General features: G+C 54.1%; 3 protein-coding genes across 7 annotated transcripts in view; 2 read left to right on the top strand and 1 right to left on the bottom strand.

The window, feature by feature from the left end:
- Positions 1-47: 47 nt before the first annotated feature.
- VWA5B2 (von Willebrand factor A domain containing 5B2) lies at positions 48-11,695 on the top strand. The gene is made up of 20 exons (XM_066347107.1): positions 48-178; positions 1,049-1,192; positions 1,273-1,443; positions 3,208-3,427; positions 3,608-3,765; positions 4,279-4,410; positions 4,619-4,743; positions 5,153-5,308; positions 5,777-5,887; positions 5,968-6,176; positions 6,261-6,372; positions 6,855-7,040; positions 7,899-8,070; positions 8,159-8,472; positions 8,954-9,140; positions 9,240-9,593; positions 10,350-10,487; positions 10,580-10,663; positions 10,743-10,984; positions 11,071-11,695. Exons 2-20 carry the CDS (start codon positions 1,054-1,056, stop codon positions 11,599-11,601), a joined length of 3,741 nt encoding a protein of 1,246 aa, XP_066203204.1. The 5' UTR covers positions 48-178; positions 1,049-1,053; the 3' UTR covers positions 11,602-11,695.
- A 321-nt stretch (positions 11,696-12,016) lies between these two features.
- ALG3 (ALG3 alpha-1,3- mannosyltransferase) lies at positions 12,017-18,390 on the bottom strand. 4 transcript variants are annotated; one of them, XM_066347106.1, is made up of 10 exons: positions 18,314-18,330; positions 17,761-17,857; positions 16,735-16,834; positions 16,490-16,637; positions 16,221-16,381; positions 15,040-15,160; positions 13,510-13,715; positions 13,276-13,351; positions 12,325-12,470; positions 12,017-12,182 (listed from the first exon to the last, which is right to left on the bottom strand). In XM_066347106.1, exons 3-10 carry the CDS (start codon positions 16,806-16,808, stop codon positions 12,020-12,022), a joined length of 1,095 nt encoding a protein of 364 aa, XP_066203203.1. In that variant the 5' UTR covers positions 16,809-16,834; positions 17,761-17,857; positions 18,314-18,330; the 3' UTR covers positions 12,017-12,019. The 4 variants fall into 4 exon arrangements, with proteins under 4 accessions (XP_066203203.1, XP_066203202.1, XP_066203200.1 ...); XM_066347105.1 differs by lacking the exon at positions 18,314-18,330 and adding an exon at positions 18,078-18,206; XM_066347103.1 differs by lacking the exon at positions 17,761-17,857 and having other exon boundaries at positions 18,041-18,390.
- Positions 18,391-18,673: 283 nt separating this feature from the next.
- Positions 18,674-27,846, top strand: part of ECE2 (endothelin converting enzyme 2) — a 36,776-nt gene continuing 27,603 nt past the window's right edge. Inside the window, exons 1-3 of one of the 2 annotated variants that reach the window (XM_066346794.1) lie at positions 18,693-19,215; positions 26,149-26,432; positions 26,916-27,744. In XM_066346794.1, coding sequence (XP_066202891.1) covers positions 19,020-19,215; positions 26,149-26,432; positions 26,916-27,203 — 768 coding nt within the window. In that variant the 5' untranslated portion in view covers positions 18,693-19,019 and the 3' untranslated portion in view covers positions 27,204-27,744. Of the gene's footprint in view, positions 19,216-26,148; positions 26,433-26,915; positions 27,745-27,846 lie in introns of those variants that run through there. The other variant, XM_066346795.1, reaches the window with a different exon arrangement.

The following is a 27,846-nucleotide window of genomic DNA, read 5'->3' as shown; positions in this document are numbered from 1 at the left end:
AGCGGGGCGGGACCAGCGCCCCGAGGGCCGACGCCCCTGCGTGGACGCGGAGCGGCCGCTGCGGGAGTCTGGAGCCGGAGGCCCGCAGGTGCCGGGACTGAGCGCAGCACCTGTCGCAGAGGCGGCGCCACGTACCCAGTCCCGTCGTGAAGCGCAGAGCTCCGCAGAGGAAGCGACGGTGAGGCTGGGCTGCCCGTGGGGAAGGGACAGTCCCTCGGTCGAGCCCGCAGCATCCCCTGGCCGCTGGGCTGTGGGGAAGGGACAGTCCCTCGGTCGAGCCCGCAGCATCCCCTGGCCGCTGGGCTGCGGGGGCCGCGGCTAGTGCAGCCGACCCCCCCACCCCCCAGACGAGCTCTGCTGGGGTCGAGAGCGGCGCCCTGGACGGACCCCCGGCCCCTCCACTGCTGCCCGGCCCGGCCTCCGGAGGGCCCCCCTCCTTTCGCTGCCCTGCCTCGTTCTTCCCAGCCCAGCCCCTCCGCCCCGCCCGCGGTCCCTCAGCGCCCAGGTCCGGGGAGGCGCTGGAGGGAAACTGCGGCCCTGGGGCTCCGCACCCCGCGCCGCCCCGCGGTCCCCGGCCGGGCTGGGGGCGCCCAGGGGGGTTGTGGCCCTTTGAACCCTCACTCCCCACCCCGAGCCCCTTCCGTCTCCCCACCCGCGCCGCCCCCGACAGGTGGCGGCCTCGGGGAGCCCGGAGCGGGCTACGGAACAGCTGCGCCCCCCGCCCGAGAGGAGCCGGCGGCGGGGCCGCCTGACGCCCTGGGCGCCGGTTAATCATTAACCCTCAGCCCCCCGCGCTCCGCGCCGCCCGGAGCCGCGCTCCGCCCCGGCTTCCCGGGGAACCGTCGAGGATGCGGGTCTCGCCCTCCGCCCTCGCCGCCTCCCTTGCCGCCTCTCCCCGCTGCGCCTGTCCGCGGGGCCAGCGCCCCCGCCCGGCCCTGCGCCCCCTGCGGGTCCCGTCCTCCTGCGGGAGTTGGAGCTCCAGCGGGCTTTCCCGAGCGCGGGGGCTGCCCCGGGCTCTCGGCCGCCCCTCACCGAGCGCTCCCCGCAGGCGCCATGCCCGGCCTGTACTGCCCCTCCAGCTGGACGCCGCTGCCCCTCACCGACTCCTGGGTGCGGGCCTGCGCCAACGGGCCCTGCCTCAGCCTGCGGGCCCGGCTCACCTACCGCAACCCGCAGCCGCAGCCGGTGGACGGTGAGGCCCGGAGGGGGCGCAGGGAGGCGGGGAGCGGGCGCCAGGCGGGACCCGTGTGCCACCTGTGCCCCCCGCCCCAGGCGTGTTCGTGTACCCGCTGGCCGAGGCCGAAGTGGTGTCGGGGTTTGAGGCGGAGGCGGCCGGACGGCGCGTCTCCTTCCAGATGCAGAGCCGGCGCCGCTCTCAGGCCGCCTGCTGCCGCGCGCTGGGTCCCGCGCTGGGGGCCCCGACGCCCCGCCGCTGCGCGCAGGGTGAGTCCGGGGGGCCCCGCCGCGTCGCCTCTCCCCCGCCAGCCGCCCTCTGGGTCCTGCACCTGCTCCCGTCCCGCCCCGCCCTGCCTCCTACACCCTCCAGCTATGAGCTTCTTCATTCATTGACTCATCTCTTTATTCAACAGTGGTAGACTGGGCAGCAGACACGCACCAGATGCTGGGGGACTGTGACCCAGGTCTGACCCCAGGTTTTCAGCTGGGCAGACAGACACAGCAGGCAGTCACGTCTCTCTCCCCCTCTGGAGCATTAACTCCTGAGCCTGGGGCAGAGTTTTGGTCATTTCCAAGTGCCAGTATCTCGCACCACAAAGGGGTTCAGTGAGTGCTGGTGAGGATGGAAGCCCACTCCCGTGTTAGGTTTCGTGACTTGCACTTCATTCTCTTATTTACTTATTTTACGTTCACTTGATTTCTGCACATGGGATTTACCATCCTGGTGAGAAGAGGACAGACTTGGCATAAGCCTGGCAGGTAATTAGAAGCCGGAGTGAGAAATGTTCCAGAAGGAAGTGGAGCCAGCGTTTGACTGATAGGAAGGAGTACTGGTGAAGTGGAGAGGAGGGAAAGGCACTCCGGGCAGGGGCAATGGTGGAGGTGAAGGTTTGGAACTGAGCTGTACTAAGTGGTGGTAAGAAAATGCCTCGTGTTATAGTGATTTATTTATACTTGACAAAGCCCAGTCACTGGTATCACCTCATTTGAACCCGGAGATGTATGTAATGTGAGTGCTGTTCTCCCTTTTATAGGTGATGAAAATAAGAGCAATGATTTCTTACACGTTGGATGCTTTGCATATATTATTCATTTCTTCCTCACGATGATCTTTGACATATAGTTACAGTGGCCCCCATTTTATGAATTAGGAAACAGGCTCCTCAGGACAAGAGACTTACCAAAGGACAGAATCAGACAGTTAGTTACCAAAGCGACAGAGCCCATAGCAATCTGTGTGCTCTCCATGGTAGCCGGCTGTGCTCAAGCCTCAGCTGGCTGAGAAGGGAGCCCCTTTCTTCTTCCTTCCCTTCCATCTCCCCCCCCCCTTTATTCAGCAAACATTTCTCAAAAGAATGGATGAATGATTAGGCTGGTGCCATGTAAGGCCTGACTGCACTGTACACACCTGGCCATTTTTCTTTTAGCAGCTGTGGTGACCCCCACTCTACCCCAGTCCCCAAATAAATCCATGACCTAAGTAAAATGGTGTGCTTGGTATGCAGATACACCTTTATGTCCTCTAGCTATTTTCCAAGCAGGTTACTACTCCGAATCTTCTCAGGTAGAAAACTCTGGAGCCACTTCTGGTGGGCGGTGGGGAACTCCTTGCTATTCATGAGCAGGGCATTTGTGGGTCCCAGGCTATGGGAGATGTCAGCCCACAGGATAGTTCATTAGGAACATGATACTCAAGGGTTGAATGGATGTGGGGCAGAGGGACAGAGGGTGTGGGTCCCCCAGGATCTTGGTGTGGTGCGGACATGCCCCACTTTCCTCAGCACTCCATCAGTGTTGTCACTGCTGCCCTTCCTAATGACAACCAAATCCTTTTACCATCAATCTACCTCTTTCTACGGTCACTCATTCCATGTCTCCGCCCTGCATTACAAAATGCACTAGCCCACTGTCTCCCCAACCGCAGAGTACACCCTTGCCCAGGCTCCCTTGACTCAGTGCCTGCTCCCACCCCGTCTTCCCTCATCCCTTCTGCTTCCAGCCCCCTCTGACCACTTTTCTCACTCGTCATAGGTCATCTTGTCTTGGATCTGGCCCAGGCCCGGTCCACACTGGTGGTGCCCACTGGCCTCATCACCCCAGCCGGCACCATGACAGTGACCCTGTGTAGCAGCCGGGAGCTGCCCTCAAGGCCTGATGGGGTGTTGCACGTGGCTCTGCCCTCCGTGCTCACCCCACTGGCCCCCCCAGGTCCTCCGGGCCCCCCCAGACCTCCGGGGCTCTGTGACGACAGGTTGGGCCTATGGTGATTCTCTTCGTCCCTTCCTCGGCTTCTCTGGGTCTAGTGCGGGTGAGGGGGCTTTGGCAGGGTGCTCCTGAAGGTGGACAGGGTGGAGAAGGGCTGGGTCCAGTCAGCCAGACGGGCTAGGGGCCTTGGTGGTTGCCCAGTGACCCTCGTCGTGCTCCCTTCCAGCCCTACCAGCTGCTTTGGGGTAAGCAGCCCTCAGGAGGAAGGTCTGGCCTGGGAAGAGCCAGCTGCCCCTCTGGACGTGTTCTTAGGCCCTGCCCGCTGCCCTGCCCCATACACCTTCTCCTTCGAGATGCTGGTGACTGGGCCGTGCCTGCTGGCAGGTGGGTGCCCCTCCCAGTGTAGCCGATGGGAAATAATTCAAGGCTTAGGAATGGGAGGAACACAGGACAAAAAGAAGACAGGGACCTAAGACTTAGGAGCCTCTAGTCTCACAGTGGGAGCATCCCCTGAAGGCTTGTATACAATACACACACCCCTTAGTTTGTCAGTGTCATTTATTTACATATGACTCACCAACTCACCAACGGGAAGAGAAAGGTGTACTGTGAGACCAGTCCACGTGACGAAGTCAAGTTTCCTCTCCTGGTGGGAGAGGATGATAAATCGGCAACTGGTTTGACCAGCCAGGAACAGCCGGGATTCTGCCTTCCAGCCCATGAAAGCAGGCAAATCCCTCTTTGTTCACTGAGCCTGTGATCAGGGTCTGAGAGCTGGGCTGAATCAGTCGTGATCCTTGTCTCCCCAACCTGATGGTCTGGGGAGGTGATGTTTGTGTTCCTAGTGCGGACTTGTAGTAGGGCAGTCATCACCCTCCCTGCCTCTGCGTCCCTCAGGCCTGGAGAGCCCATCTCATGCTCTGCGGGCAGATGCCCCACCTCATGCCAGCTCAGCAGCCACCATCTGTGTCACACTGGCAGAGGGCCACCACTGTGATCGGGCCTTGGAGATCCTGCTGCACCCCAGTGGTGAGAGAATGGGGCACAGTGGGCCAGCTCTGACCAGCCTCATGACCATATGCTGGGCCCCAAGTCAGATGGACCAAGTCATCTGTGAGGCGGACCTGGTGGTGCAGGATGGCTGGACCTACAAGGTCCTCCCAGGACCGTGGGATTGGGCTGTTGGAGTCCAGAGTCAGGGACTTCCCCAGCAGAGCTGTGTCCCCCTCCTCCCCAGAGCCCCACCAGCCACACCTGATGCTGGAGGCCGGGAGCCTGAGTTCAGCAGAATATGAGGCCCAGATGAGGGCTCGCCAGGATTTCCAGAGGCTACAGCGAAAGAACAGTGATGGGGACCGGCAGGTATCATTTCCTGGGGCTCTGACTTGGCCCCTGGCCTGGCTGCTAGCTGCATTTGAGCATGAGGAACAGAAGTGCAGACTCATGTTGGGATGAGTAGGGGGCCTCTGCTCTCAGTAAAACCTCTCAGTAGCCGCCACCACCATTCCAAAAGGCGGATGAGCATTGCCACAAAAGGGCCCATACATGCTTCCCTGGGATCTTTCTCAGAGAATGGGTGCTAAGTCTGACTTACGCCGAAGACAGCAACCTGCCTCTGCCCTTGCCTTTATTCAAATGACTACAAAAAGATGACTCCTCTGGGTGGATTAGCTAGAAAAAGTCCCCCGGCCTGGGTCCTGCTGCCAACCCAGGGTGGAGTTCACTAAGCCTGGCCCAGGATGGCTCTGGACTCCCATACTCCCACACTCAGGTGTGGTTCCTGCAGCGACGCTTCCACAAGGACATCCTGCTGAATCCCGTGGTGACGCTGAGCTTCTGCCCAGACCTGAGCTCCAAGCCTGGACACCTGGGCACAGTTACCAGAGAGTTCCTTTTCCTGTTGGATGGCAGCTGCTTAGCACACAAGGCCTGTGGGGGCACGGTGTGGGCAGGCCTGGGGGTTGAGTGGGGCAGCGGGTCTGATGTGGGCTGCAGCAAGCGTGCCGTGCACACACATGTACACACACACACACACACACACACACACCCCTTCTCTTTCTTTCTCATACTCACAAAAACGTTTCTATCCAAGAGTCCAAGAGTCTCTCTCATACATAAAGTTGCCTTCAGTCCCACCTAATCCAAAGCTAAGTGTCATATGCACCTCCAGAGTCCCATACACAAGTGTCTCGCACACACACTCAGAGTCTCCCTTACACTCCCAGGGTCTCACTCACAGTCTTTCTCACACTCACAGCACAGGGCCTCTCCCAGATTACCTCATCCAGGCCCTCATTTTACACATGGCTTGAAGAAGGTAGGCAATCCAGTGTCCCTTGCTCTCCACCGGTGCCCAGGGGGCCTGCCTCACACTGCCCTCCCTGTCCCTCCCCAGGATGCCATTGTTCTGGCTGTGAAGTCGCTCCCACCCCAGACTCTCATCAACCTGGCCATGTTTGGCACGTCAGTGCAGCCGCTCTTCCCAGAGAGCAGGCCCTGCAGTGATGTGAGTGTGGTGCAGGCATTTGGGGGCCCCGTGGAGACACCTCAGCCCAGCATGGCCCAGCCTGTGCCTTCTCTCCCCAGGACACTGTGAAGTTGATCTGTGAGAGTGTGGAGACCCTTCAGGCGGCGGGAGGCCCCCCAGATGTGCTGGCCGCACTGGACTGGGCCATGAGGCAGCCCCAGAACAGGGCCCACCCTCGGCAGCTGTTCCTGCTCACTGCTGCCTCGCCTGTGGCCGTCACTACCCAGCAAACCCTGGAGCTCATGAGGTGGCACAGGGGGGCAGCCAGGTATGGTGTGGGCAGAGGCAGGTGCCTGAGACTGACCCTCTAAGAGGCTCCTGAAGGTCACAGCTGCTTCCCTTCCTTCACCAGGTGCTTCTCCTTTGGGCTAGGGCCTGCCTGTCACCAGCTGCTCCAGGGTCTGTCTGCCCTCAGCAGGGGCTGGGCCTACTTCCCGAGGCCTGGGGAGAGGCTGCAACCCATGGTGAGCTTGAGCCTGGGCCCTGTTCCCTACTCCTGAAAGCCCTTCTCCCAACTCACAGTCTGGTTGTGGGGTCTCCTGGCTCCTCGCCCCCACCAATCTCTATTCCCCCTGGGGATGCCGATCAGGGGAGGAGCTACAGGTGCTGCTATGGGATGCGTCAGGAGGCTAAAGGTCGGGGGCATCGCCTCTGACAACCCCCCACGTATTAGTCTCTGTTGTGTTCTGGTACTGAGTCTTATCCTTAATAAGTCTTGCCCCGTTCCCATAGCACAGCTCAGGCCGGAGACAGACCCAGCTCTGAGGATTGGGCGCTCAGTCCCCTTTGCTTGTTGCTACTGCCATCCATTCACGGGCCCCAGCCGGACTCTGCCCCCCTCAGCCAGAGCCGGGCGGATGGCAGCAGGGGAAGGGCAGCCCTCCAGCTCTGTCAGCTGTGTGGCACCTCTTTCTCTCCCATGGCCTCCCTCCGGCCATCCCCACAGCTGGTGCAGGCTCTGCGGAAGGCCCTGGAGCCTGCTTTGAGCGACATCTCTGTGGACTGGTTTGTGCCGGATGCAGTGGAGGCGCTGCTGACCCCCCGGGAGATCCCAGCACTCTACCCTGGGGACCAGCTGCTCGGTTACTGCACACTCTTCAGGGTGGATGGCTTCCGGTCCCGCCCCCCTGGGGTAGGCCTGGGCTGGGGTGCGGGAGGTGGGCCTGGGATGGCTGAAGCCCCTTTATCTCTTCAAACTCTACTTCCATTTCTTGTGCCTCTCTGCCAAACTCTCCTACTACCTCCAGCCTCCTCAGAGATCACACTGGACCCCCAAGGTGATGCAACCTGCTTCCTCTTGAGGTCCTCCACCAAGTCGTCCTATAAACTGTTGACCTTGGTTTTTACCAGAGGTCACTAAATCACACAGACACAGAGAACAGCTCCAGCAACTGCTGTGAGATTTTTGTCAAAACTTGCTCATTACTTCACACAGCGCCCTGCAGAAGGCACTATCCGATACTTCCTGTAACATTCAAGGCAGATGGAACACAGTCTAGTGAAATCTCATCTCGACTCTGCCAGCTACTAGCCATTTGATTTTGGGCAAGTCACTTAACGTCTCTAAGACCATTTCCTGATACTGACTTTTCCCATAGGGTTCTTGTAATTAGAGGTCATAATGTGCAGGCTCTTGGTAAGATACTTGACACATAATAGGAGCTTGAGATATATATTTTTATTATGAAAATCTTTCTCTCTCTGGAAGAACTAAGCATGTTTCTTCCTTTTTGATCACGAGAGCTATAAAATGGACTGTTTGCCCTCTTGCCTGGTTGCCAGGGAGCTCAGGGCCAAACCCGAAGCTCAGCCACAGCAGCCCCATTAACCCCGTGGGCAGCACAGGTGCCTCCTCCGCCCTTAGTACTGGGCTTTCACTTCTGGTTTAATAACTTCATTGCCTCTTGCAGTTAGCCATCTTCAACCAGTTTGGAAAGAGGTAGTGTGTAACTACAGTCTGGGTTTTTCCCCAATGACTATTCCTCTCTAGGTCCAAGCACCTGGCTGGCAGAGTTTGGGTGGCTCCGTGTTCCCATCCTCAGAAGAGGTGCTGTCTGCCACCAGCCCTGGCACTGAGCTCACTGGTACTGCAGAGCCACTGAGAACAGGCGCTGTGTCGGGAGCACTGTCCAGCCCATGCGCTGCTGGGGACTCGGAGCAGAGTGAGCGCTGGGTGTATGTAAATGGCTGTGCTGGAGGAATGGGCAGTGGGAGAAGCCAGGGCTGGGTCCATTCTCCTGCCTCCCTTAGGTGCTGATGCTCTGACAGACCCCGTCACGGACCCTGGACCCAACCCCTCTGCTGACACAGCCATATGGCGGCGCATCTTCCAGTCCTCCTACATCCGGGAGCAGTACGTGCTCACCCACTGCTCCGCCAGCCCCGAGCCAGGCCCCGGCTCCACAGGCAGCAGTGAGGCTGCTGGCTCCAGAGGCCCCGGCTCCCCCGAGAGCAGCCTTCCCCGGGACCCCCCCTCCCAGCAGGGCTGCCGCAGCCTGGCCTGGGGGGAGCCCGCAGGTTCCCGCTCCTGCCCCCTGCCTCCACCCCCTCCAGCTCCAGTCAAGGTGAGACTCAGTCCACATCCACTTACTGTATGTCCAGCAAACACTGACCCTCTGCTGTGTGCCATACACTGTGCAGTGGTTACTACAAGTCTAGCTGAAGAGCTAGGTGGGTATGATACCAGGCAACATACAGTGAGAGCACAGGGACATGGTGCTCTGGGGGCTTCGAGTTCAGGGGACTAACCCTGTCTGAGGGAGCGAGGAAAGCAAGAGCCATAGTTAGAGGAGTAAGCAGAAGAAGCCGGGCAAAGAGAGAGACGGCGTGAACAAAAACAGACTCGAGTAACAACTTTCAGTGAGAGATAGGGTGGAGTGAGATGACACTGGGAAGGGGGCCAGAGGCCAGGAGCCCGGCCTTTCTCCCAAGGGTGGTGAGCAGCCGTTCAGGGTTTCAGACAAAGGGACATGTGGCCAGTTACATGTGCATGATGGCCAGGATCTCTGCATCTCTTGACCAGTGGACCCCACTTCTCACATGCAGGCTGGGGCCCTCAGTGCTGAGGTGCTGGGCCGTCAACGCAGAGCAGCTCTGGCTGGCCGAAGCCTCTCCTCACCCCCTGGCCAGGTGAACCCATTCCCTGGCTGTCCCCGACACCCCTCTCTGGGGGCACCAGATGGGCCAGGCCCTGAGTCAGGGCAGCAGCTGGGACAAGGGCTGGATGACTCGGGTAAGGGTTGCTTAGAGATGGAGTCTGACACCCAGAAGGCCTTGGGAAGGTGGAGCCCAGGGCACCACACTGCCCCTGTCGCTGCCATTGTCTCCTCAGGACACCTGCTCTCCCCAGCCCCCATGGACTGGGACATGTTGATGGAACCACCCTTCCTGTTCGCGGCTGTGCCCCCTGATGGGGAACCAGCCGCCCCAGCAGTGCCACTGCCTCCCCAGGCTCCATGCTGCCATGTGGTGATCCGGGCCCTGTGTGGGGAGCAGCCTATGTGCTGGGAAGTGGGTGTTGGACTAGAGAAACTGTGGGGGTCTGGGGACGATGGCTCACTGCCTCCAGCACCCTGTGAAAGAGAAGGTGCTTGGGACCAAGCACTCCATCGGCTGACAGCAGCTTCTGTGGTCCGGGACAATGAACAGCTGGCTCTCCGAGGGGCTGAGACCATAGCTGACTGGGGTGAGTTGCCGGTGGGCCCAAGGAGCCTATATGAGGCAGAGGTATAGTGTTTGATCACTCTCTATATCTTACCTTGCATACAATTTGAGGTGGCTCACCCACATTGAAAGGGAAAAGAATTAACCAGGGCAATGGGAAATAAAAGGGATAGAAAAAGGAAGGGGAGAATCAGGTTTTATTAAAGATGCACACCATGTGCCTTTGCAAGCATGGGTCACAAAATTGGGAAGCTTCTTAGCAGCCAATAGAGGGAAATGAGGTCTTGTAAGGATTCAGTGCCAACATAAAGAGCACATCATTCAGGAAGACTATTAAAACCAAATCAAGTTAAAATTTCAGTTCTTCAGTTACGCTAGCTCTATTTCAAGTGTTTGTCATACATGACTAGTGGCTACCATACTGGACCATGCAAATATAGAACATTTCCATTATCACAGAAAGTTCTACTAGACCGTGCTAAAATGAGCGGACAGAAAAGGCAGCAGTCAATGCTTCCTGAGTGGTGTCTAGGATGTTGAATTTCTGGGCGGCCAGGGGGCCTAGCCCTGCTATGGATTGAGGGTTCAGCCTAACCGCCTAACCACTTCTTGTCAAAGTTGGGGAGTCCAAGCTGGTCCTGACCCTGAGAAATGCCATCCTGTTCAAAAGGGGACAGAAAAGCTATGGGAGCCCTGAGATTCCTTTCTACAGAGCCCTCTGTAGAGGGTGGTGGGAGTGCAACCCTTCCTGTTCAGCAACTGTTCCTTGGTTTCATAGGCCACGCCCGGAGGTCCCGGCTCCGAGCCCTTCAGACCAGCAGGGTCAGCTCTGCCCCCTCCTGCTTCACCTGCCCTGTAGCTGTGGATGCTACCACTAGGGAGGCCCTGCCCTCAGTCCTGCAGGTGCGAAGCTCAGGTAGAGTCCCCCCAAGGTGACCTCTCAGCTGCTGGCCCTTCACTGGCCACCCTCCCAGACAAACCTCAGCCCTGTCTTCTGTACCCCCGCAGAGCCAGCTGAGTCACCAGACACCCCTCCTGCCTCCCAGGGCCCCCTACACGCAGCGCCTTTGCCCACAGCTGTCCACTGTAAAGGTAACACTCAAGTTTGGGGAAGTGGTAGGGAGCACCTGGGCTTAGGGATCACCACTGGCACTGACTGGCTCCACTGCAGCACTTCAGGGAGGCTCTCTGGCAGGTGGCTCGAACCCGGACCAAAATGACAACTCTAAGTCTAATCTGAGGGACCCTGAAGCCCCTAGGAGAGATCTTCAGCACGTGTCACCTCAGCCTCCTGTGAGGCTCAGCGTGGGCTGCCGGAGAGCCAGAGGCCCAGACAGCCTGAGGCTCAGCTCCAACGCAGGCCAGGCCAGTGACAGCAACAGTGAAGGCAGTGACCACGACTACTTGCCCTTGGTGAGGACTCGGGAGGTGGAGGGTGGCATTGCCAGGGCCATGGCACCGTCTCAGCTCACTTCTCCCCCCACCTCCTCTCTCCTCAGGTGCGGCTGCAGGAGGCACCTGGCTCCTTCCGTCTGGACGCGTCCTTCTGCACTGCAGTGCACATCCCGCAGGAACGCCTGCGCCGGGCCTCCCCTTTCGCTGCGCACCGCGCCAGCCTCAGCCCCACCTCTGCCTCATCTCCCTGGGCGCTTCTGGGCCCTGGTGTTACAGCCTCCTGCAGCCTGCCCCCCAGCTCAGGCTCTGAGGGGCCAGGCCAGATGGACAGTGGGCAAGGCTCAGACACTGAGGCCTTGGAGGAGGCAGAAGGGCAGGGTGGGCACGACCTACGGGACCAGGCGTGGGCCACAGCAGTGGCACTTGCATGGCTGGAGCACCGCTGTGCCACTGCCTTTGGCGAGTGGGAACTGGCAGCAGCTAAGGCCGACTGTTGGCTGCGGGCACAGCACCTGCCTGATGGCCTTGACCTGGCCGCCCTCAAGGCTGCGGCCCGGGGTCTCTTCCTGCTGCTGCGTCACTGGGACCAGAACCTGCAGCTCCACCTACTGTGTTACAACCCAGCAAACATGTGAAGGGCTGTCCACTACAGGGGGTGGCACCCCCAACAGACTCAAGTCACTGCCACCTGGGCCGGCTTCTTGGTGCTGGGAAGGGGGAGGTTGGTGATAGCCTGCCCCTTACTGCTTCTCATCCCCTCCCCAGAATCCTTGCCCCCACAGAAAGTGCCTGCCTGTGCTCTCTCCTGCTCCGTCCACCACCTGCCCCTGAGCTCTGTTCAGTACAGTAAAGGGGAGAGCCACAGTCCCCAGATCTTATGCAATAAAGTGCCTCTTAAAACTGCCTGACAAGTCCTTGTCTGCCACGGCACACCCCTCCCGCTTGGTCTAAGCACCTCCATGCACGCTGCACAGAAGGGGGCTTGGGAAGGTTTATTGGGAAGGGCTGAGTCCATCCACGTCCAGGGCCCTGAGAATGGGGAAGAGCTGGATCTCAGTGGGCTTTCTTGCTGTGCTGGATGACCTTGGGGAAAGGCTGGGGCCCCAGCCAGAGCTGCAGCAGGATGACAGCATGGCATATGTGCAGGGCAGCAGAGCTGCAGGATGTAGATGGGTATGTGTTCCAGGAGAGCTCAATGAGCCCTAGCACCAGCAACCTGGGGATGAGAAGTAAACCCCAGTTTTTGTCTAGTTTTTAGGACCCAGCCCTTCAGCTCACCCTCAGCCGGTCCATGGCCACAGCTTTGGGATGAGGAGCTCCCTAACCCCTCCTCCACCCCCAGGTTGTCCCAGCCGTACCTGAGCAGGTGTGTGAGCCAACGTGCAGGCGTGGCCCACAGGAGGTAGGGCAGTGTGTGGAAATACCAGACATAGAACTGATAGTGGAGAGAACGGCTAAAGCAGATGCCAATGAAGTTGGAGGTGAAGAGGGTAGAAACAATCTGTACGCAGTGGTCAAGGCCAAGGGCAGAAGGGGCAATAGTTGGGGGTGGGCGTGGGGGCAGGCAGGGAAGTTCCAAAGCACAGGGGTCAAGTTTTTGACTCAGACAGCCCCTGGCTCTACCGTTCCCAGACACATATCTTTGGACAAGTTTCTTTCTTTCTTTTTTTTAATTTTTTTAAAGACTTTTTTATTTATTCATTTTTAGAGGAGGGGGGAGGAGCAGGAAGCATCAACTCCCACATGTGCCTTGACCAGGCAAGCCCAGTGCTTCGAACCGGTGATCTCAGCATTCCAGGTTGACGCCCCGTCTACTGCGCCACCACAGGTCAGGCTGGACAAGTTTCTTAACCTCTCTGGACCTGCTCCTCAGTCTAAGGTGGAGACTGCAATTCCTAGGGCCATAAGGCCTAGCAAGGCCATCACTTCCTAGCTGACCTTGGTAAGTTATTTAACCTCTTAAAGCCCTGATCTTGCCATTTGTAAATGAGGATGATAAAAATGCCTCCCTATAGCAGGGTCTCCTGTAGCTTTAAATGTATATAGATCTCTTGGCACGGCACCAAGCAGAGAATGTGCACTCATAATGACAACTCAGTATCTAAAACTAAGAATAAATATGCTTAAATATGTAAATGCTCAGCACAGTGTTCAGTACAGAGCAAGGACTCTAAGAACGAACTCTGTGACTATAACTAGCGCCTCTTTTTCTCTCCCCCAGGTCACCAGCCATCCAGGGCTACCTGACCAGGGACCCTATCTGTACCTGTGGAGGGCAAGACTTACCTTCCCACAATTTAAAGGATATGATTTGGTGTGAGGGGCTGGGGTGGGACCTTTCTTTTGGAGGGATCCTTCAGCAGTGACAGGATACTTTCCCCTGTCCTGGGGAGAAGCCATTCAGACATGTATTGAGCCCCCATCATGGGCCAAGCTCTAAATTCACCCGCATGAGCTCACCATCTTCCCCAAACAATCCCTAAGGCCCAATGCCATTTACTCCTTCCCCTAACTTTGCCCATGACACTTTCCCCATCTCTCACCTGTGCCACCTGCAGAGAACAAAGAGCAGGAGCAGGGTGAGGTGGGTGGCCAACAGTGCCAGGTGGAAGGCACGATGCAGAAAGAATGGCTCGGGGAGGAAGCGCCAGTTCACTGTCCAGCGGAAGAGAAACTGGCGGCCAAGGTCAAAGGAGCGTGCTAGGTAGCCAATGGGGTTCTCCAGGAGGAAGGGCAGCCCCAGCACCACCTGCAGACGGGTATGATGTCAGCAGAGGTGCCCAGGCTCACTCCCAGCCTCACACTAATTAGGGGAGTGGGAATAGAGTGTAGGTCTCAGAGATTCCTTAATTGCTATGAGGTATAGCAAGAAAAACAGCCCACCCCACCCCTGCCAGACTGGGGCCAAAGAAGCTGAGAAAGCAGATAATGACAGTGCTTTAAGTTTGGATTCACTAAGTCAGAAACAGGCAGAGCTAGAAAAGCCCTAAGAACAACCTTATTTGGCCCTGGCCGGTTGGCTCAGCGGTAGAGCGTTGGCCTGGCATGCGGGGGACCCGGGTTCGATTCCCGGCCAGGGCACATAGGAGAAGCGCCCATCTGCTTCTCCACCCCCACCCCCCCTCCTTCCTCTCTGTCTCTCTCTTCCCCTCCCGCAGCCAAGGCTCCATTGGAGCAAAGATGGCCCGGGCGCTGGGGATGGCTCCTTGGCCTCTGCCCCAGGCGCTAGAGTGGCTCTGGTCGCAGCAGAGCGACGCCCCGGAGGGGCAGAGCATCGCCCCTGGTGGGCGTGCCGGGTGGATCCCGGTTGGGCGCATGCGGGAGTCTGTCTGACTGTCTCTCCCCGTTTCCAGCTTCAGAAAAATACAAAAAAAAAAAAAAAAGAACAACCTTATTTTACAGCTAAAGAAACCAAAGCCCAGGCCCTGGCCAGGTAGCTCAGCTGGTTAGAGCATTATTCTGAAACACCAAGGTTGCAAGTTCAATCCCTGGTAGGGGCACATATGGGGTGCAACCAATGAATGCACAACTAAGTGGACCAACAAAATAAATGCTTCTTCCCTGCCCCCCTCCTCACTCCCTTCCTCTATCTCATCAGTCAATAAAAATAAGAAAGAAAGAAAAAACCCCAAGTCTAGGAATGTAGTGGCCACCCCGTCCAGAATCAACTCCAAAACCCTTGTCTTTGGCTTTGGGAACGTCTCAAGGAGGGAAGGCCAGAGTAGCCCCCTTCCATAAAAACACTACCTGTAGTGACTGAATGGTGATGGCATAGTGGACAGAGCACTGACCTTGGGACCCTGAGGGACAGGTCCAAAACCCCGGCCAACGATTTAAGCGTGGGCTCACCAGCTTGAGCGACCCTGGCTTGAAGCCAAAGGTTGCTGGTTTAAAGGCCAAGGTTGCTGGCTTGAAGCTCCAAGTTGCTGGCTTGAGCAAGGGATTACTGGCTTGGCTGGAGCCCCCCAATCAAGGCAAGTATGAGAAGCAATCAATGAACAACTAAAGTGATGTTTCTCACCTTTCTCCCTTCCTGAGTATATCTCTCTCTCTTGCTAAAAAAAAAAAAGTACCTGTAGGACAGCACAGATGCCCAGCTTGGGGAGGGCCCCACGGAGGCCAAACTGTGTGAGGAGAAGGAATAGTAACCCAGGGGCGAAGAGAAGCACGTTCATCTTCACAGAGACTGCCAGGCTAGGGTGGGTAGAAGAGAGGAAGGGTGGAGATTTAGCTTCAGGGCCATGCACCCCACCAAAGATGCAACCCCCTCCCCACCATTACAGCAACTCCTCCTCTACACCGCTAAGCTCCAGGATGGGACCACACTCAAAACTGCTGGAGGGAGGATAAGGTAGCCTGAGAGGAGGCGGGGAGCAGGGAGTAGACTAAGCAAACAGATACATACTTAGTACTAAGAATGTTCAATGACCAGGCCTTGGCCTGTTAGCACAGTCAAGAGTGTTGTCCTGAAACACCAAAGTTACAAGTTCAATCCCCAGTTAGGGCACATACAGGGAGTGACCAATGAAGGCACAACAAAGTGGAACATCAAAATGAATGCTTCTCTCTCTCTTTTTCTCTCAGTCTTTTAAAAATCAATCAATAAAAATTTTTAAAAAGGAAAAAGAATGCTAAATGACTGACTCCAACAAAAGATGATATATGGGCCCTGGCCGGTTGGCTCAGTGGTAGAGCGTCAGCCTGGCGTGCAGAAGTCCCGGGTTTGATTCCCGGCCAGGGCACACAGGAGAAGCACCCATCTGCTTCTCCACCCCTCCCCCTCTCCTTCCTCTCTGTCTCTCTTCCCTTCCCACAGCCGAGGCTCCACTGGAGCAAAGATGGCCCGGGCGCTGGGGATGGCTCCTTGGCCTCTGCCCCAGGCGCTGGAGTGGCTCTGGTCGCGACAGAGCGAGGCCCCGGAAGGGCAGAGCATCGCCCCCTGGTGGGCGTGCCGGGTGGATCCCCGTCGGGCGCATGCGGGAGTCTGTCTGACTGTCTCTCCCGTTTCCGGCTTCAGAAAAATACAGGGGGGGGGGGGAAAGATGACATATGGAAGGAAGAGCGGAAGGGAAGAGGAGGTGTGTGTGCTGTGGATTGAAGCAGAGACTTCAAACAGATCCTGGACTCACCTAATGGGGCCCTGACTGACCCACATTGTCCAGCCACTCCCTTACTCCCTCTGCAGCAGAACACTGGGAAGAAAGTGATGGAAATACAAAAAGTAAGAAAGGGGCCACAAGGGAGGGACGCGGACCTGAAGCAGCAGCAACCCCAGCTCCAGCGCCGGGCCAGCAACAGGTTGATACTGAGGAAGAGCAGTGCCATGGCCACCGGGTCATTGAAGAGCCGCAACACAAAGATGGAGTGGACACGGTAAGAGGCGCAGCACATGAAGAAGAAGACGAAGGGAGGTACCTAAATGGTAGGCACAGCGGGGAAGAAAGTCAGCTCACCAAACCAGAGCCATCGCCACAACCCAGCCCTCCCAGGTTGGGGACCCAAGTCCTCGTACTGTGGACTCACCTTGCATGTCTGGTGATATATCAAAAAGACAAGCAGCAAGGTGGCCAGGTAGAGCACAGCAAAGATGTGCTGGGCCATGCGGATGTCAGTGCCCTGGCCAGTGACATAGTAAAGCCCCATAAAGATGTACACAAAGCCAGCTGGGTACCTGAAAGATGAGGGAGAACTTGAGTCTGGGTCAGGCTCCCCAGCCTGGTGTCCAGTCAGCCCTTCATATCCTCGTTGAACCCCCTATCCCTACTCACACAAGAGGTCCAGTGTCACCCTGCAGTTGGGTATAGTCATAGGTGCCGTTAATGACGCCCTCTACCTCAGCCATGTAGGCCTTCCAGTCAATTTCTGTATCTGGAAGAGGAAAGGATGCTGTGGTTATTTCTAAGTCCAGAATCTGTCTGCCCCCAACACCTCCAACTCATCAAAACACAGAGTTCCAGTTCATTCCATTCTCAGGACTTCTATCATAACCCTTTACCCGTCTACCTGACATTCTTTGGGTGAACCCAGGCATCTCAAACCCAACATGTATGTAACTGAACTCATAATCTTCTACTGCAAACCTGCTCTCCGTCTTAGGTTCCATGGCTGTCCATGTCACAAACCTGAAACTTCCTTCTCTCTCATTTCCAATCCCCAGTAACAGGAGATCTGTCGATTCTTCGTTCTACAGATCTCTACTATTGCACCCTTCTCTATTATTACATACCCAAATTTGGATCTAACATAACCTCAAGCCTGAACGATGTAATAACTTCCTAATTAGGTTTCCACTTTCACCTACTACAATATATTTGCCATCCTGCAACCAGAGCTCTTTCTAAAATAGAAAGCATATCACATTCCTCTGCTTAAAACCCTTCAATAATTCCCCAAGGCTCTTAAGATAAAGACCAAACTCTATCACTCCCATTTTTAGACGAGGAACCTATGAATTATTGAGCTTAAGTGACTAGCTCAAGATCAGCAAGCTAGTTAAGGTAGATAAGAGTTGATACTGGAAATCATAGGATCCTAGATTCTTAACCACCATGTTAACTATCTCCTTACCACAATTTACAGACTCCTTTATAATCTGGTCTCAAATTTTGCATTCTCGTTTCTTAGTACTACCCTCACTTGATTTCTATGTTCCAGCTCTAAAAAGACCCCAGAATTTAACAGATGAGACCCAGCTGGGGAAGTGACATGCCCATAGCCACAGAGACAAGCAGCAGCAGCAGCAGCAGCAGTACATTAACTTGGACCCAGGTCTTCTGATTTCCAGGCTGGTTTACCTTCTTAGCCTGGCAGGCTGTACCTTCAGGGCAGCGGGCTAATCTCTAGGGTGGCCCCTTCTGTCATGGGGAAGGTATTAAGATCGGGTTTGGTTTTCTGTAGAGAAACCACATTTTGGGGGGTAAAAGATATGGGTCTACAATTGATAACTAAGTGGACCTGTGGTTTGGGTTTGAGCCCCGAAACTGAGTCCCCGTTTAAGCGTGTGTGTGGGTGGGAGGGGTGTCCACCTCCCTCCCGCCTCTTCCGCTCCCCTCCCCTTCCCATCGGCGCACTCACATGCCACCCTGTGAATGACCCAGAAGGTGATGCCCACCTCCGCCAGGCAGAGGCAGGCAGCCACCAGCAGCGTGTAGCGCGGCTCCACAAGCAGTAGACGCCGCTCTTGCCAGGCGCGCCGCAGCCATTGCCCGCCGAGTCCCACCACCCGGGGTGCGGGTCCCGCCCGAGCGCGTTTCCGCACGCCAGCCGCCATCTTGATGGTGCACCGCTCTTGTGGGCCCGCCACACTGGAAGCCGGACCCTTTGGCACTTAGGTTCCGCTCCGCGTACCCGGTTTCCTAACGCGCTGAGCGTTGACCTGAGTTGTCAGAATCCTTCTTTACTACACAAAAACTTCTTCTATCGGTCTCTCTTGAACAGATCGCTCCCTACGAGCTGGAATGAGTACTCCTCAGTACATACTTAGCCCTGAGTACACAGGAGCTAAAATGGATCGAATGTCCAGAAAAACAACATTCCTGCCGCGCCCTGACCCAACCCCCCACTCCGCCCAGCATAACACTTCGCTTGTGTTGAGAACATCTGTGTTCTTGTCAATCTTTCTTAGAGGGCAAGACCTCGGTCCGCACCCCTCCCGCCACCACTCAAAGCCTTCCGGGGGCTAGAAACTGGAAGAAACAAGTCTTTCGTTAATTTTCAGGTTTAACGGAAGGAGTCGGTCAAGTTGAAAATATGGGAGGAAACAGTGACGAAGCCGAGTGAGTCTGCCAATACGCGTGGGTCTCAGAAGTAAGTGAGAAGTATAGCTGTATGATTCAGTCTGGACGATGCAACTTCCCCAGCCGGAGGATTCTTGGAAGCCCACTTAGCAGAGGACGGAAGTTCCACGTGTTTATGTTGGGCAACCGCATTTGCGGGGCCGAGACACAAAGGCCACGCCTCCTACTGCACTCCACCATTCCTACTGGCTACACAGGGGAGCCAAGCCCCGCCCAAACGTGCGGCCGACTGCCTTATAGGCCCTGCAGCTGAAAGCATGGCCTCTCCCGGGGTCCCAGAGTCACTGCCGGAGTTACCAGAGCAGAACTGCGGGTACCGAGAGGTCCAGTACTGGGACCAGCGCTACCGGGGCGCGGCCGACTCTGCCCCCTACGAGTGGTTCGGAGACTTCGCCTCTTTCCGTGCCTTCCTAGAGCCGGAGCTGCGGCCGGAGGACCGTATCCTCGTGCTAGGTGGGTAGTCTCGCCTTTGCCCAGCCCAGTCAAGTGGAGCTGCCTGGACCGGCTGCACCTCGGCCGTCCTCGTCAGCTTTCCTCGCGTTTGTCTGCCTCTTTCTGAGGACGCTTCACTCAGTACCTTCAGAATCTGAGCAGTATTTAGCCAGGGCAAACAGGAGCCAAGAGAGTCTTAGTTCTCTCCCTCTCCTCGCCTCTGCCCCCGAGAAAGACAGTTTCTCTGAGTTTGAAGAGTGGTGGGTGACCCGGGCCCCGTTCCCGACCCTCGGAAGGCAGCCCCGAGCACTGGAGAGCTCAGGATCTAGTTCAAGTCCTAACGCTTGTTGGCTCTGTGACGTAGGACAAGTCGTAAACCCGTTCTGAGCCTCGAATTCACCTCTAGAAATGGAACTGCGAGCTCAAGTCGGTTAAGGCACATGCAGGCACCTCGAGCACAATGTCTACCACTTTTCTGTTTGCGCCGATGGGCACCGGGAACTACTGTCACCTAAAGAGAGTGATCTATCTCATCACTTTCCAAACTTTCTAAAACTTGGTCCTGTGCCCCGTGTGCAGCGAGGATGAGGACAGCGCCCTCTGAGGTCAGAGGAGATGTTGCAGCCAAGATTGGTTAGATTCCTAAGAGGAACGGGCTGGGATGCAAGACCAGCTGTCCCATGGGGTTCTCTCCCACTGCCAGCCAGGGGAGCGCTAGAGAGATTTGATTGAGCAACGGGTTCCCTTACATTTATAGTTCTATTTTGGTATTTGAGAAAGCATGTGTATGTTTAAGTGAAATATTTCATATATATGAGACATCTGTAATTCAGTATATGAAAGGTATAAATAATCTAATATGTATGTGTATACCATACTGTTTGAAAAAGAGAACGTTCCTAGGACTACATAGAAAGGAAGTATAACCTAGTACTTAAGAACTTGGACTCTGAGGGCAGCTAATTTTGTTGGAATCTAGGCTCATGTAATCTTAGCTGTGCAATAATGGGCAAAATCATGAAATCTTAGCAATGTAATTCTGGAAACAATACTTAAATTTCTGTGCCTCCATTTTCTCAGCCTTAAAAAAAATAAGATTACTGCCCTGGCCGGTTGGCTCAGCGGTAGAGCGTCAGCCTGGCGTGCGGGAGACCTGGGTTCGATTCCCGGCCAGGGCACATAGGAGAAACGCCCATTTGCTTCTCCACCCCCCCCCCCCTCCTTCCTCTCTGTCTCTCTCTTCCCCTCCCGCAGCCAAGGCTCCATTGGAGCAAAGATGGCCCGGGCGCTGGGGATGGCTCCTTGGCCGCTGCCCCAGGCGCTAGAGTGGCTCTGGTCACGGCAGAGCGACGCCCCGGAGGGGCAGGGGCAGAGCATCGCCCCCTGGTGGGCAGAGCGTTGCCCCTGGTGGGCGTGCCGGGTGGATCCCGGTCGGGCGCATGCGGGAGTCTGTCTGATTGTCTCTCCCCATTTCCAGCTTCAGAAAAATACAAAAAAAGAAGAAAAAAAAAAGATTACTTAGTTGTTGAGATTTTAAAATGATTGAATGAGTATTAAAGATACCTAAAACAATGGCAAAATAAAAAGCCCCATGTATATTCAAGGTTTTCTGTGTAGCCCTCCGAAACCCCTTCCACCCAGAGGTAAAAACTCTTGAATTTTTTGCTTTTATAGATTTATTTACAGACTTACCATAGCTCTAAGTTTTGTGTTTATTTTATTTTATTTATTGATTTGAGAGAGGGAGAGAGGGAGCAAGATTGTAGTTATTTCACCTTAGTTGTTCATTGATTGCTTCTCGTATGTGCCTTGACCTGGCAAACCTGGAGTTTCCAACCAGTGACCTTAGCACTTCAGGTTTTGGGTTTTGTTTTGTTTTTTAATTTTTTGTATTTTTCCGAAGCTGGAAACGGGGAGGCAGTCAGACAGACTCCTGCATGTGCCCGACCGGGATCCACCCGGCAAGCCCGCCAGGGGGCGATGCTCTGCCCATCTGGGGCGTCGCTCTGCCGCAATCAGAGCCATTCTAGTGCCTGAGGCAGAGGCCACAGAGCCATCCCCAGTGCCTGGGCCAACATTGCTCCAATGGAGCCTTAGCTGCGGGAGGGGAAGAGAGAGACAGAGAGGAAGGAGAGGGGGAGGGGTGGAGAAGCAGATGGGCGCCTCTCCTGTGTGCCCTGGCCGGGAATCGAACCCGGGACTCCTGCACGCCAGGCCAACGCTCTATCACTGAGCCAACCGGCCAGGGCACACTTGAGGTTTGATGCTCTATCCACTGTGCCACCACAGGTCAAACCCATAGATCTAGGTTTTTAAAGCTTTAGTGTGCATCAAAATCACCTGGAAAGGTGGACCCCACCCTGAGATTATAATTCCAGAGAACTAAAGTGGGTCCTAAGAGTCTAGTTTCAACAAGCCCACAGCTGATTCCTGTGCTGGTGATTGGTTGCCTTAAAATTTCCTAGATTGGGCCTGACCTCTCTCTGGTGGTGCAGTGAATTAAGCGTCGACCTGGAACACTGAGGTTGCCAGTTCAAAACCCTGGGCTTGCCTGGTCAAGGCACATATGGGAATTGATGCTTCCTGCTCCTCCCCCTTCTCTCTCTCTCTCTCTCTCTCTCTCTGTCTCTCTTCTCTAAAATGAATAAATAATTTTAAAAAATTTCCTGGATTGGGAGGTATTCTTTTTTGGAGAGAGGGAAGAAAAGTCTAATAATAGCCCTGGCTCGTTGGCTCAGTGGTAGAGTGTCAGCCTGGCATGCAGGAGTCCCCGGTTCGATTCCCAGCCAGGGCACACAGGAGAGGCGCCCATCTGCTTTCCACCCCTCCCCCTCTCCTTCCTCTCTGTCTCTCTCTTCCCCTCCATTGGAGCAAAGTTGGTCCGGGCACTGAGGATGGCTCTATGGCCTCTGGTTGCGGCAGAGCAGTGCCCCAGATGGGCAGAGCATCGTCCCCTGGTGGGCATGCCGGGTAGATCTCGGTTGGGCGTATGTGGGCGTCTGTCTGACTGCCTCCCTGTTTCCAGCTTCAGAAAAATACAAAAAAAAAAAAAAAAAGTCTAATAATAAAAAAGTATAACTTTCCAGGCGTTATTCCCAAGATCTAAAAAAAGGACCCACCACTTGGAGAGTACCCAATGCTACATTCTAGCTGAACCAAACAAGCTATGCACTGGGTAGGTGCTGAGGACTGTGCCGGGCCCTTTCTAACTAACTTAATATTTAGGACAAAAGCCCTGAGAGGTGAGTAATAAGTGTTACTAGACTTTCGCTAGGTCAGGGGTCGGTCTATTTCTGAAAATGTCCAAATAGTAAATATTTTGGGCTTTGTGGGCTATCCAGTTTCGGTCACAACTAGTCAGTACTGCTGTTGTAGTGGAAAAGCGGCCACAGACAGTACATAAGTGAATGAGAGTAACTGTGTTCCAATAAAACTTTATTTACCAAAACAGAGGGCAGGCTGAATTTGATAATCCCTATTCCAGGTCATTGTCTCAGGTTGGGTCTAGAAGCAAAGCCTAAGATTAGGATTCATATCCTAGTCACTTATTAGGGGATGTGCTCCCAGAAGAAACTGGTAAGAGAGTGAGGGAACAGGGAAGGGAAAAGGCCAAGCAGGGTTGTGATCACAGGCAAAGTTTCCCTGAGGGTAGTTTCAGCCAGGAGAGTCACAGATACAAACTGTCAGAAGCATGTACAGGCCAAAATCTAGGAACACTACAAGGAGATCTGGTCAATGCAGTGACAGTGTCCACTATAGTCATGCAAGAAGTATGTGGTGAGGTAAGAGTGCCACATACAACTCCAGAGCTTCTATTTCTCCCACTACACCACACATATGGGCATAGAGAGGCATCTAAAACTCTGTTAAAACTGGTAAAATGACTAAAGGTAGAATATCCCAATGGAAGGTGAGTGGACTTCTGGAAAACTGGGAGACAGTTTCACATAGTGCTCTTGTTCTGGTACGAGACAGGCCTGAATACAAATTCTGACTATACCACTGGGCGATGTTACCTTGGAAAAGTTCCTTATCCACTTTGGGCAGCCTCAATTTTCCCATCTAGAAAATGGTAATGATAATATATAGTTATCGTCTATAAGAAGGTACTATGACAATAAACTAAGGTAACACTGAGCAATGCTTAGCATAGGACCCAGTGCTCATTAACTGTTAGCTATTTTTAATCTCTCTTTTTAAGGTTGTTATTTATTGATTTTAGAGAGAGAGGAGTAGGAGGAGGAGTGGGAAGCATCAACTCGTAGTAGTAGCAGCAGTTGCTTCTCATATGTGTCTTGACCTGGCAAGCCCAGGATTTCAAACCAGTGACCTCAGCATTCCAGGTTGATGCTTTATCCACTGTGCCACCACAGGTTAGGCAACTGTTAGCAATTATTATTATTATTATTTTTTTTTTATTATTCTTGAAAATGGGAATCAGAGGAGGTGTTATCACCAACTGTTCAGAGAACAGATAGTACTTTGCTTCAAGACTTGTGTGTCTGGTTCTTATGGCTGGAATACCCTTGTAGCATATGAATGCATATGACTGCCCCCGCTTTGCCATCATTATGCTTCTCTGAGTCTCCTTTCTTTATTCCATGCTCCACAGGGATCTTCTGATCATAATTTGGCTTCAATTTATTTTTCCTATATATAGAGAAGGGACTGAGCAGATAATTGACTGTCAAATGTCCATCGTGGCTCTTTTTCTTGTTATGAATTAGTGAATTGGTATTCTGGCTTACATCTCAGTCTCTTGATGTTGGGATAACATCCACAGAGTTCTGGACTCCCAGGCAAGGAGTTATTGGATCTGGCTCAGTTCTCCAGGGCTCTGCTTCCCTAAGGCTCTACCTAGGGAAGCAGGGGCCTTCCTAAGCCCCATCTGAGTTGCTAGCCCCAAAGCACTGAGATAGCAGGATTGGAAATCACTGTAAGCATGACTGGCCCTGTGGTCAGATTTTGTTCTTTCTTCATATTTGGTGAAGTTCTCTTGGAAGATGCCATTCCTTTACAAACCCAAAGACACTTGCTTTTGTCTGCAGTTGGGCAGAGCTCTGTGGGTGTGAGGTCAGGTGTAGGTGGTAAAGGGATTGTGGGTCAGAGAACATGGTGGGATTGCAGACTGAACCGAGTTAAGGTCTCTTGTTCAGCCATCCTCATCTCCAGTCCCATGTGGTGTATCTACCAAAGCTTGCTGCAGGGAAGCACACATTGATTTTTCTCAGGCAAGACAGTACTCAGACTGGGGTCTGAAGAAGAACACAGGAAGGGTCAGCTGAGGACCAGCCAGCATCCTCTGGGTGCCCTGACCTGGTACCAAACCCTGCTAGATTAGGGCTATCCCCAAAGCTGATCCTATGATCCTCTTAGGGATACAAATGGGGATTAAAGATAATCTAATCCCAAAAGCTGGGTATCCCCATGTGAGGCCACCAGGAGCTGTCATCTAGCCCTGTTCTCAGGTTTAGACTGACCACCAGAGGGCTGAAGAGGGCAATAGATCTTCGGAAGGAAGTCATGCTGTCTGGACTATGGATCCATAGCCACCCCTCTGACCTGCACACATTCTTCACCTGGCCCCGCCTCTTTCGGACTGCTTTACAGGCACTTCCCACCAGCATTATGATTTTTTTTTTTTAATTTTTACTTTTTAGGAGCAGAAAGCATCAACTCCCATATGTGCCTTGACTGAGCAAGCCCAGGGTTTTGAACGACAACCTTGGCATTCCAGTGGCTTTTACCCACTGCGCCACCACAGGTCAGGCGCATTATGCTTCTTTAAGACTAGTTGGTTGTCACCTTCCCTGAAACCCTTGCCCAACCCACCTAAAGTGGGGACAAGGATCATCCTATGTGCTCCCATACCCGGTCCCTATTGAAACTATTGAAACATTCATCACATTATCTGGCAATTGCCTGATTACACATCTGTTCCTTCTTCCAAAGCATAAACTCCTTAAGGTCAGTGACTCTTACTCATCAGCAGAACCCAATATTTAGTGATCAGTACATACATTAAGGAATTACAGGGGATCAGTTCCACTGTTTCCCAACCTAGTTTCCCCTTCATGTGTTAACTGCCTTGGAAACCAAAGCAGGATAATAACCCCTAACATGAAATCTTCCCAGAGATGTTCTGAGAGGTCAGGAATTAGGGTACCGTATTTCCCCATGTATAAGACGCACTTTAATATTGGGGCCTGAAATTTGGGGAGGGGGAAATGTGTTACATAAAGTTATTGAACTCAAGTTTTATTCATCATAAAATTCATACAACACCTCAGCACTGTCAAAACTCCCATCCATTAGCTTGTCCTCATCTGTGTCTGATGACTAATCACGGTCTTCAACAGTGAGCGTAAAAACAAGCGTGAAAAAGTAGAAAATGCAAGTAAAAATGTCTACAACCACCATATAAGACACACCCAGTTTTTAGACCCCCAAAATTTTTAAATGTGCATCTTATACATGGGGAAATACGGTAATACTACTAATAATATTATGATCCCAGTGATACCAATATTGTCCCATTTCGAGTCTCAGGAAACAGGCTCAGAGTTGAGTGACTTGCCAAGGCATTATGACTGGGAATATTAGAACATAGATCTTTGAAGTCCTACATTCAGCACTTATTTGGCCACTTTCTCCAGCTCTTTTAGTTCTTAAATTCAGTGTGGCACATCCTGTATGCAGGCTCAATCTTCTTATCTTCATTTTTCTGATTAAGAAATCCAAGTTCCTAGTTCCACACAGCTAGGAATGATCGAGTCAGGATATGTCCGTGTCTGTATGACTGCAAGCATCATGCTCTTTTCTGTACCATGCTGCTGCTCCATCAGTGCAGAAAGGTTTGGGCTGAGAGAAAACGGGCCAGGAATGGATGGCTAACCGAGGAGGGAAAAACAAAGCTAACCTAGCCCTTTTGCCATGCATCTTTTCCCACCCCAGGCTGCGGGAACAGTGCCCTGAGCTATGAGCTGTTCCTCGGGGGCTTCCTTGATGTGACCAGTGTGGACTACTCATCAGTAGTGGTGGCTGCCATGCGGGCTCGCTATGCCCATGTGCCCACGCTGCGCTGGGAGACCATGGACGTGCGGGCACTAGGTTTTCCCAGTGGCTCCTTTGATGTGGTGCTCGAGAAGGGCACACTGGATGCTCTGTTGGCTGGAGAACGGGATCCCTGGACCGTATCGTCTGAAGGTGTCCACACTGTGGACCAGGTGCTGAGTGAGGTGAGGGAGCAACAAGAGAGGAGGGCAGACCAAGAGGTGAGGATGAGGGGTTGAGGTTTCAAGAGATTGGATGAACTCAGAAGCCAGCAGGAAGCATGGTTTGGAGCAATCATTCTCAAGACTGTAGTTACCTGAAGGAAGGGGAAGGTTATGCTGGGTCAAGATTATAGGAGGCTGGAATGGCCAGACTCACAGAAGCTGATGATTGCCTACTGGGTTGCCACAGGGAAGAAGCAGCAGTCAGGTTCCAGATAGGTAACAGACTGGGAGGGTGAGCATTTGGCAGGAAAGCAGTACTCCCTGACCTGACAGCACTCCCATGCTCCTACCCCCATGGAATGACCAGGGCACAGAAGGAGGCTCACTTTTTTGCCCCGCAGAGCTGAATGCAGGGTGGTAACTGGGAGGGTATCTGGGGTGATACTGACCTTTGAGAACCTGGGGATGGACTCCTTACCAATGGCTTCTCTGTCTGCCTTGCAGGTAAGCCGAGTACTGGTCCCTGGGGGCCGGTTCATCTCGCTGACCTCTGCTGCCCCCCACTTTCGGACTAGACACTATGCGCAAGCCCGTTATGGCTGGTCCCTGAGGCATGCAACCTATGGCAACGGTTTCCACTTCCATCTCTACCTCATGCACAAGGGCAAAGAGCTTAGTGGGGCCCAGCTGGCCCTTGGGACCCAGCTCCTCTCACCCCCCAGACCTCCCGCCTCACCTTGCTTTCTCCAGGACTCAGATCATGAGGATTTCCTCAGTGCCATTCAGCTGTGAGGCCAGAAGCATGGTCCTTGAACCCTCCTTACATTTCTGCTCTGGACTCCTCAAATTGTAATTCCTGACTCAGAGATTAGGTTTGGGTCCAAGGTGCTCATATCCCAAGGTCCTCTTGCCTAAGAGTAAATGGGAGCAACCCCACATGACACAATATAGCCCAGGCTAAATTACATCCGAATCCCAGGTTTCTGGCTTCCTTCTTGGGTTCCTCAGATCTCTCCTGGGCTCCCCAATTTCCTCTCCCACCATACTGAACCACCACAGCCCCTCTTGGGTTCCTCAGATCTCTCCTGGGCTCCCCAATTTCCTCTCCCACCATACTGAACCACCACAGCCCCTCTGAGTGCCAGCCAGACTTAGAGACCTGCATCCCTGGGGCCTGCTATTGCTCCCCATTCAACCTGGATTTATCCACAGGAGGCTGCAGACTGAATTTAGATTGCATTACGATTCTGACCCTAGCTCCAGCTCTGATTGTATATTTACCCAGGAAATCTACATTGTAATGATCCTCAGGCCATGCTGCCTGCCTCTGTTTACTTGGCAACTGTTTCCTGCCAGCAACATGCACCTGTGATTCTCAAGTACCTGCATTCCCCCTCCCCAAAAGGGATTGGAGCCATTTTTGCCTGGCTCCTGA

Source organism: Saccopteryx leptura, chromosome 8 (assembly GCF_036850995.1).
Source record: "Saccopteryx leptura isolate mSacLep1 chromosome 8, mSacLep1_pri_phased_curated, whole genome shotgun sequence".
NCBI classification, from domain to species: domain Eukaryota; kingdom Metazoa; phylum Chordata; class Mammalia; order Chiroptera; family Emballonuridae; genus Saccopteryx; species Saccopteryx leptura.
The sequence above is the reverse complement of the archived record's forward strand: the minus strand, read 5'-3'. Positions and strand labels throughout refer to the sequence as shown.